At 38.8% G+C, this 10,372-nt stretch overlaps 2 protein-coding genes across 2 annotated transcripts in view; both read right to left on the bottom strand.

The window, feature by feature from the left end:
• LOC121381743 overlaps positions 1-10,372 on the bottom strand; it is a 308,435-nt gene that overhangs the window by 253,509 nt on the left and 44,554 nt on the right. The window lies entirely within an intron of this gene.
• LOC121381740 (snake venom metalloproteinase BaP1-like) overlaps positions 1-10,372 on the bottom strand; it is a 39,796-nt gene that overhangs the window by 23,348 nt on the left and 6,076 nt on the right. The window contains exon 2 of the mRNA XM_041511087.1: positions 147-280. Coding sequence (XP_041367021.1) covers positions 147-280 — 134 coding nt within the window. The remainder of the gene's footprint in view (positions 1-146; positions 281-10,372) is intronic.

The following is a 10,372-nucleotide window of genomic DNA, read 5'->3' as shown; positions in this document are numbered from 1 at the left end:
ACTTATTGATTTAATTATTTATGATTTTCCTTTTATTTATTTTTTAATTAACATATAAACTACTATTTAGTTTCAGTTTAATCCGCCTTTCCTACACTCTTTAATTTATAAATTAATTTAGTTTAATTTCCGTATTTCTTATTTACAATAGCTACAGTCGCGGCGCATCTCGATCGATATTTCGAGTGCACAGCCGGCTCTGCTGGCTGTGATGTCAGAGGTCGGGGCCAGGTCAGAGCTCGGTGTCAACACGTTCCACGTATCGATCGGTTGTGCGACACTACGAACAATATAGCATCTTTCTATACATAGTTAGGTTTCTATTTTTATGTTTTTTTCTTTCTTCTCTTTTTTTAAAATTAATTAAATAAGAACTAGTTATTTTAAACTGATTTCAATCTGTTTTTATTTTTTATTTATTCTTTCCTTTATATATATATAATATTTCAATATAGAGAATATATTAAATTACAAGGGAATTAATCAATTACATTAACACATTAAATAATTATATTAAAATATACTTTTTTTTCCATTATTGTTAAATAGATAACTAAATAAATCATTTTAAATTGCGATGTTTAAAATGTTGATGGTTTTGCACTGTTTTTATACACTACTGAAACAACTTCTAGTTACATACATTTGAATTTGTTTAAAAACAGTACATAAATATGAATACAATAATGGTTTTGATCTGAGGGGGACAGGGGAGAGAGAATGGACAGATGAAATGAATGGGGGACAAAAAGAGGAAAGATAGACAGAAACTAAAAAAGAGAGAAAGAAGCATGTATTATTTACTCGTATTGTAGATTAAGATTGGTTTTCTGGTTATACTGAAGTTTTCGTATATCCAAGCAAGCCCAGATTTTCCTTTAGGTTAACACAATGTGCAGTTATGAGATTGAAGAAAGTAGTATCAATTAATTCTCCGATTTTCAAGCAAAAAGATTCAACCATTTCTCCCAATGTTCATTACATTTGTCATACTGACAATTTTTAAAATAAATATATCTTTCTATTTGGAATTTAGTTTTCAAGATATTTTCAATGGCATTTTTGTGCAAACTTTGTTTAAGTATTTTCATGTTGTAAATGTAATATTTTATATTGACAGTTATCCAGTTTACTATGTATCTTAGGTCACCATCTGTCATTCCAAACATAACTACATTTTTGCTTAGTGGGATGCAAAGACCAGTTTTTTCAAAAATCCATTTTTTAAAACTGCTTCCCAAAGGTTTCTTACTTCAATGCAGTCGTAAAAAAGGTGTTGCAATGTCTCCGGTTCATTATTACAAAAAGAGCATTTGTTTGAATCAACATAATGTATCATATGAAGAAAAGTATTAGTAGCCAGAATTCTATGTAACAGTCTGTATTGAAACCACCTTAAAGTTGTATCTTTTAAACAATAGAAAGGTAGAGCATAGTATTTTCCCCACGTACAACAGTCGTATGTCAATCTTTTGTTTGCTTATTGTATCTGTGACTTTGGAGTTATGTTTTTTTTTATTCAACATATTGTACAGATCTTTACATCCTGCATTTGTGTTTAGTAGAATTTTCATTTTGAAAGGTAAAATTTGAATTTTAACAGATGTGAATGTTTTGTTATTAATATTGTTTAATGAACGTAGGAAAGATTTTATAGCATTTACTAATGATGCATAATTTAAAAAATTAGTTTTATATCTTTATTTATTTATTTAATTTCCTAACCATACAGTATACCCATTGCTCGGCGCATACCGATTAATATTTCTGAGGAATACCTCACTGTGTCGGCTCTGCCGTCAGAGGTCATAGTCGGGTCATGGCCTGTTATTCACGCTACACGTATTGATCGGCTGCCTGTCTTAGTCTAGTGTTATGTCTTTATTTTTATTAATCTAATTTTATATTTAATATTGTACATAATTATATTTATTCTTATAATATATGTGCCGCCTGCCCGGCCGCCCAAATTATTGTTGGGGATGGGGCGGCGGCTCATTATAACTTTTTCCCTTTTTTTTTTTTATTATGTGGTATGTGTGCCGCCGCCCGGCCCCCACATTTTATTATTATTATTTTATTTTTTTTTTTTTTTTTTTTGGGGGGGGGGGGGGGGCGGGGAGGCGGCGCCTTGTTACCGCTTTCTTTTAGCTATGTGTGTATATGTGTTTATATGTTTTATGCTATATATTGTCGTATGCTAGGGTGTGAGTGTGTTGCTCGGTTGGGGGGGGGGCTTATCTGGTAGTAATCCCCTTCCCTCCCCCTGTATTTTTTAATTTGGTCACAGTATCTTTTAAAAATTCTTTTTTTGTAGGGCGTAGGCGGTTTGGCCTTAGGTTCAGTGCAGGTTCCGGCCTCCCCTCTCGCCATCATATCGATCATATCGGAGGCCGGACTCAGGGTAGGCGTGTTCGAAACCATAGAGGTATAGGAACACGTTAAAACCGTATCTAAGTCTAAGTCTAAGGTGAGATTTATGAACAGCCCGCCATTTGTCCATCGGAAGGAGCAGGTGGGTGAAACGCATGATGATCTCTAGATGTTGAAGTTGTTATATTGAAGGTGTTGTTGTTGTTTAACATCCGAGGTGATCCATAAGGTTCCACGAGCATTCGTGAGCTTACCATCTTTGGATGGGCCACCTATACGGATGACCACTTAAGGTCAATGCTATATTAAAAAACATCAGCAGTACACGAAGAACCACTAATCGTTTGAAGCGGTTACGGTTAAGGACGACACAGATATTGAGATGTAAGAAACCCGCTGTCGCAACTTTATGGGCTATTCTTTTCGATTACCAGCAAGGGATCTTTTATATGCAACATTCCATAGACAGGATAACACATACCACAGCCTTTGATGTACCAGTCGTGCACTGGCTGGAGCGAGAAATAATTAAGGTTCAAGCACGCTGTCCTGGATACACATCTCGGATATCTGGGGTGCTGGGGTGTCGTTAAACATGCATTCATTCATTCATTCAGATATATGGGCTGTCTGTCCAGGACAGTGGGTTAGTTGTTAGTTAGTTAGTTAGTTAGTTAGTTAGTGGTTGGTTAGAGAGAAGAGGGTGTAGTGGCCTTACACCTACCCATTGAGACCTTAAGAACTCGCTCTGGGTTGGAGCCGGTACCGGACTGTGAACCCTGTACCTACCAGCCTGTAGTCCGATGACTTAACCACTGCGCCACTGAGGTTGGTTGCTAACAACAATCCGTTTATTCAAATTACATGGCCTCTTAATTAATTACAAACATCGCAACAGCTTTGTATTGAGTTTGAATTTAAACAGAATCGAGAACAAGTCAAATAGTTACATGGAGATTACCAGGAAGTTATGAAGTCCTGCTACTGGCATCTACAAAAAGACCTCCATAACTTCAACTTCGAATAGCCCATCAACTCGCCATGAGTCGCTGCGCAACCTTCACCTGGTCAGCAACCTCCTTTTTGGGGCTTAGTTGGACTTAAACCTTTTTGGCCGCAGTTCAAAAAATTTATGTTTATTTTTTTTGTAAACAGTCCAACGCAGTTTATTTTGGCAGCCTGTCTAAATTGCTCAAATCATCTTAAAACCTTTTTGGTCGAGCATTCTAATTTTATTGTTTGGACTTAAATGTTTGTAGCTCATTTTGGTTTTCGGTCTTTGACCTAACTACTAAATTCGTATTCCAAATTCCGCCTACCTCCAACTTACCCTCCCCCCTGGCCCGGACCATATAGATCGGACTTTAAATTTTTAGACCTCCGTTCAAAATTTTATGTCGAAATTACTTCTTTTTTATAATATTCTTAAATATCCCGATCCTCTCTTCTTTCTCTTATTTATTTTTGGACTGTCCTTCAGCCGAGCTGTCAGTTCATTTTATTTTTGGCTTGTAACTTTTGTTTTTTAATCCTACTAATTTCTTTTACTAATTGCTAATTTCAAAATTCTGTCCATTTTCAATTTTCAACCCCCCCCCCCCCCCCCCCCCCCCCTCATCCCAGGTCAGGCCTCCGATGTTATCGGAGGTCGGACTCGGTATGGGCGTGTTCGGGGCCCTGGTGGTATACGAACACGTTAAACTAGTTATCTATCTATCTATTTTCTTTTTGACCGCTCGATCTAATCTAGCGACCAAATTTAATGAGTAGAATTTTCTTTATTAATTAGAGATGCGCATCGAAATTTTAAAGGCCCACTATTTAATTTTTGGATGTAAATTTCAAAAATTGTCGTCTTAATTATTTTTTTCTGTCCCAGAGCAAGTTACTGGCTATCTGGAGACAGGCCCCGGGACGGACATGCTCGAAAATCTAGTGGTGTATGAGCATGTAAAAAGTATTCGCACTCGCACTCAAATAGTTCTTGAACGTTGGTGCTGTTCGTTGTCGCCGAACGCATTCCTATTTTACGTGGACGACAAGAACTGTATATTTTGTTGTTGTCTGTAATTTTGAGTAATAATAAGGCACACAATATTAAACTTTATTATTGATAGTTATATTGGTTGGCACATTTTACATAACGAATAACCCTTTAGTTGCTTCATTTATGCTTCGGTCACATATGATGCTGCCGCCGCACGGTTTTGCGGTCTGCGGTTTGTAGATGGGATTTTTACAAATCGTACGGCTTTGCGGGCTGCGGAAGCAGTGTTCACAAATGTTACGGTATCCGACACGGCAATCGTAAAAGTCTTGAAATCAAAATGCGTGAGGAGACTGCAAGGCTCTAGTTGACAAACCGCGAGGCGCCCTCATGGTGACCGCAAGGCAATCATAAGGCGCCCGCACGGTTATTTAGAAAATCGTACGGCCATCTCACGGAGGCTGCAAGACCACCGTGAGGTGGCAGTAAGGAGGCCTCACGGTTGTTGCGGCTGCCGTACGATTTTCTTGGCACACCAGACAGGGTAAAAACCGTGAGTTGACCTTGAGGTCACCTCATGGCCACCGTATAGTGACCTTGCGATATTACATGCGGCGGGGTTTCGGCCTACGGCCTTGCGATTTCCGAAAAAAAGTTTAATGTCAAATTAAAAAAATCGTAAAAAAACTTGAGATCGCCTCACGGCTACCGTATTCTACCGTGCGGCCACCGCACGGTTATGTCAATTTTGGGGACTTACGGCCGCCGCCAACACGCCGCAGGCCATTTGTGACCAAGGCATTAGCTCTTTAAAAAATATTGTATGTATTTGTGTACTGTTCTAATATTCCAAAGGTGTAAACGAATTGGCCAATATCACTTCAAAAACAAACCAATCAAGCCAAATATTATGTTTAATATAAATGTAATAATATCTTTAACAGAAGTTATAAATTATATATTATTCACGCTTCATTGGCGTATTCCTATTATACACAAAAGCACGAGCACACACACACACACACGCACACACACACATTAAATTTAGTTTATTATCCAACTAAATATATTTAGTATACATCTTTGGAGTAAAAACAAAATTGTAACTGAATTTAATGATATGAAATAATCAAAAATTATTTTACACTAAATTGCGGTTGTATTGTTTTTTGTTTTGTTTTGTGTTTGTTTGTTTGTTTGTTTGTTTGTTTCTATTGTGTAGATTTCTGACCAAAAAAAACCAAAAACGCCACAAACATTTAACACAGAGACAAAGTCATTGTCTCGTTATAAAAATGCAGGTCTAATTGGTAGTAGCATGCTACACTGATTATTTGACTATTATCTATTCCCGCTAAGTTAATATACTTTGTATGTGGTATTAGGCACGGGGGTCTACTCAATCAATTCTTTGAACAGTGGAGTCACCAAAAGTCGACGAACAAGATATGAATACGAGCAAATTTAGATGGAAACGTGCTCACTGTACACCCATTTTACGTCAGCCGTATCGCATGTCACAGCTACCTAGCCTGTCGGACAACTTCCTGATTTACACAAAGTAGTTATATTAGGTTACCAGCACTCCTGTGACGGATATAGACATTTGAAAAGGGATGTGTGAACGGTTATTGGGCTAAGCCTTAAAATGTCGAGTGCATGACAACTACTCCAGGGTGTATACTACCATATCAAATCACATAGACGACAATAGTAACATATGTGGCTAAACCTCATACCTGCAGCGTATCAATCGAAACATATACTACGGACATAAATATCATATACACATGTATTAGGAATAAAAGTTTTGTATTGTGTGAGCTTCTCTCTCTCTCTCTCTCTCTCTCTCTCTCTCTCTCTCTCTCTCTCTCTCTCTCTCTCTCTCTCTCTCTCTCTCTCTCTCTCTCTGTATACATATCGTCAATATCATATACAAATGTATTAGGAATAAAAGTTGTATTGTGTGAGCCTCTGGCATAATACATTATGTTACTACTAATATATGACAGACAGACGAACAGAGAGATGACGAAGGGAGATATCACAAAAATATACCAGTGATCAAAACATATTTTTGTGAAAGAAGAACCGGGATATCATCTTGTTGGTTATTAGACAAGTACGACTTATAAATATGAGAGAAAGTAAACATTAATGTATCGACATAACTGGGACAGAGCTAAATATGCATACGCAAACACATTTACATAACCAGATACACATACAGGCACGCATGAACATACAAACATGCATGCATGCACGCATCCATCCATCCGAGGCAGGACATAGCCCAGTGGTAAATAGTTCGCCTGATACGCGGTCTGTCTAGGAACGATCCCCGTCGGTGGACCCATTGGACTATTTATCGTTCCAGCCAGTGCGTCACGAGTGTGTATATCAAAGACCGTGGTGTATGTGTCATCCAGTCTATGGGATAGTGCATACAAAAGATTACTTGCTACTAATGGGGGGGATGTATCGGGTTTCCTTCCTAAAACTCTAGCCGGTGATTAATAAATCAATCAATATGTTCTTGTGGTGTCGTTAAACAAAACAAACTTTAAACCATCCATCCATCGATCCATCCATACATAAGTACGTATGTATCTACATACCAACCCACCCACCTACCTGCCTACATCCATTCATCCATACATACATGCAAACATACATACACATATACATAGATAGTAGATACACGCACACACATACATGTACATATAAAGTATATACATATTTACACAGCATATTTCATACTATTGCCTACGATATGCCATTCATTAATCACTGGTTGGAATAGGAAAACTCAATAGCTTCACCCAGATGATCAACGCTTCATTGTAGTCCATTTCAAACGAACGGATTGCAACCGAGCGAAAATCCCACTCGTTTGGGCAGGCACAATTTCAAAATGTCCACATGCCTTTAAATGGTGTAACCAGACCCCCATAACTTGTAAATCAAAATATTTTGTATGTGCCGTCCTTTCTTTGGGAAAGTGCATATAAAAGACACTTTGCTGCTAATGGGGAAATGTGACAGGTTTCCTCTCAATAGCCGATTATCAATTCATTAATGTGCTCTAGAGGTGTCGTTAAATAAATAACAATTTGAACGATTTAAGCAAATGTAACAAAGTATATGGCATCTCTTGGCCCAAGATGTCCCAACTGAGAGATGCGAACAGTGGGTGGCTTTTAGTACAGTGTATACATACCTACTCACATCATCCCGACAAAATTAGTAGGGCAAACGGAATTAGGATTAGTTCTTCTCCAATTTGAGAAACGAAAAAATGACCTGTACATGTGGTAGCCTGTGTTTATGTGTTGGATGATTACCTAGATGTATGTCATAGTTTGGTTGATATATTGCATATTGTGTTTTTAACCACAAACGTTAACATTGTTGCCTATGGGATTTTATATGGTATAGTATAACCTATAACGGTATCCCAGTCGCTATCTTGACGGAAAGCCTCGAGTTCGAAAGTCGATCGAACAAGATTGTAAGTCGATTGATGGAGATAGTATGTCGATCGATCGAGATAGTAAGTAGATCGATCAAGATAGTAAGTCGATCGATCGAGAACAATTTTATTTTTCTGATCGCATAATGGAATCATTTGTAGCTATGCCATAAAATGTTGTGTACAGTAACCATTACTGAATAATCAAATTCAAAATCAGTGTTATGAAATACTAAATATGTTCTTAAATGTAATGTGGTGGTTCTGATACTATTCTAAAGGCGCGTGTATGCGTGCATGGACACATTTACAATCTATCATATCTGAGGTGCGCGATCGTGTCTTGGCGCGGCCAAGGTCATCTTAATTTCATCTCAAGGGCGTTTTTTATTCTCCACATAAAATATGGAAACAGCGTACCTTTCGCTCGTTGTTTAAACATAAGCTGATGAGGAGATAGAGTGAGACAGAGACAGTCAGGGAAACAGAGATAGAAAAAGAGACAGATTGAGACAGATACAGTAAGCGAAACAGAGAGTGAGACAAATACAGTCAGGGAAACCGAGAGAGAGGGAGAAACAGAGTGAGACAGATACAGTCGGAGAAATCGAGAGAGAGGGAGAGACGGATACAGATACAGTCAGGGAAACAGAGAGAGAGGGAGAAACAGAGTGAGATAGATACAGATACAGTCGGAGAAACAGAGAGAGATGGAGAGACAGAATGAGACAGACACATATACAGTCAGGGAAACAGAGAGAGAGGAAGAGAGAGTGAGACAGATACAGATACAGTCAGGGAAACAGAGATAGTGGGGAAGACAGAGTGATACAGATACATACACAGTAAGAGAAATAGAGATGAAAAGACATAGTGAGTTAGATACAGATACAGTCAGGGAAACAGAGAGAGGGAGAGACAGAGTGAGAGAGAGGGGAGACAGATACAGTAATAAAAACATAGGAGTGACAGAGTGAGACAGAGACAGGGGAAGAGAGAGGGGGGAGACATAATGAGACAGAGACAGGTATGTTCTGGGAAACAGAGGGAGAGGGATAGACAGAGTGAAAAAGAGATAGATACAGTCAGAGAAACACAGAGAGATGGAGAGACAGAAAGAGATACAAACAGTCAAAAAGGAGGAGCCTGAAATGACCGATATGTGATAGGGACAGGGGCTTGTCGTCCCACACAATCCACCATACTTAACTGGTCACAGATATACATGTTTTCATCGGCATATCTCTCTCTCTCTCTCTCTCTCTCTCTCTCTCTCTCTCTCTCTCTCTCTCTCTCTCTCTCTCTCTCTCTCTCTCTCTGCAACAAACAATAGGTGGCAGTCTATTTTTTAATAGATCGTTTCAAAACATACAACTTCCTGGTTGGTGTATGACAGGGATGGGCTTCGTGCATCTTTGATTTCATTTCGTATTAAGTGGGAGTGTCTCTTGAAACGTTAATGATCCCTTTCTTTGTAGTTTCCTATCGTATAACAGGTGTCTTACAGGGACCGCGGGGGCCATGACTTCCTACTTTTCCACTGGATGAAAGAAAAGAGAGACGGAGAGACAGACAGAGACAGACAGAGACAGACAGACAGACATACGGACAAAAAGAGATGGAGAGAGAGAGAGAGAGAGAGAGAGAGAGAGAGAGAGAGAGAGAGAGAGAGAGAGAGAGAGAGAGAGAGAGAGAGAGAGAGAGAGGTGGGGGGAGAACAGCGAAATAAATTTAAGAAACAATATCAAATCAGCGGTTCAAAGCATCTGCATTAACTGAAGACTTTCAAATTAGCTTAGCACTACTTTGGCTGCAATCATTCCTGAAACCTTTCTTGTTTAAAGTGTAGCAATCTTTTCGTTCGTTCAGTTCAACTTATTTTCGTGCTTATATCCAATTAAGGTGCAAGCACGCTGTCCTGGACACACCTCAATTATCCATGAAAGTGGGTTACTTGTTAGTTGTTAGTGGTTCGTGAGAGAGAAGTCGGTGCAGTGGTCTTACACCTATCCAGCCTTATGTCCGATGGCTTACCCAGGACACCACCGAGACCGATACGTCCATCTGACCTCTAAGTACCAAGTCAGGTCACTAGTAAGATTATTGAAATTAATGTGTATAATTTGGAATCTTTTCGAATGACCAGTATGAATGAATGTTTAACGACACCCCAGCACGAAAAATACATCGGCTATTGGGTGTCAAACTATGGTAATGCAAACATTTTCACGTTTTCCGACGTTTTCATTTTAGATTTGGGCCAGTGTGAGTGTATGTGTGTGTCTGTCTGTCTGTCTGTCTATCTGTCTGTCTATCTATCTATCTATCTATCTATCTATCTATCTATCTATCTATCTATCTATCTATCTATCTATCTATATATATATCCTTAGACAGATGTGGGGTTTTTGTCACGCCTGGTTGGAAACTTTCCCCCATATTAAGGATGTCCGCAACTGACGTCGATTTGTTATGAAAAAAATACGAATTAGGATTGTGCAATCAGGCTCATCACCAGATTGCTAGCGCTGACCTCACCC

The sequence above is a fragment of the Gigantopelta aegis genome, chromosome 9 (assembly GCF_016097555.1).
Source record: "Gigantopelta aegis isolate Gae_Host chromosome 9, Gae_host_genome, whole genome shotgun sequence".
Classification (NCBI taxonomy): domain Eukaryota; kingdom Metazoa; phylum Mollusca; class Gastropoda; order Neomphalida; family Peltospiridae; genus Gigantopelta; species Gigantopelta aegis.
This window is presented reverse-complemented; position numbering and strand designations above follow the sequence as displayed.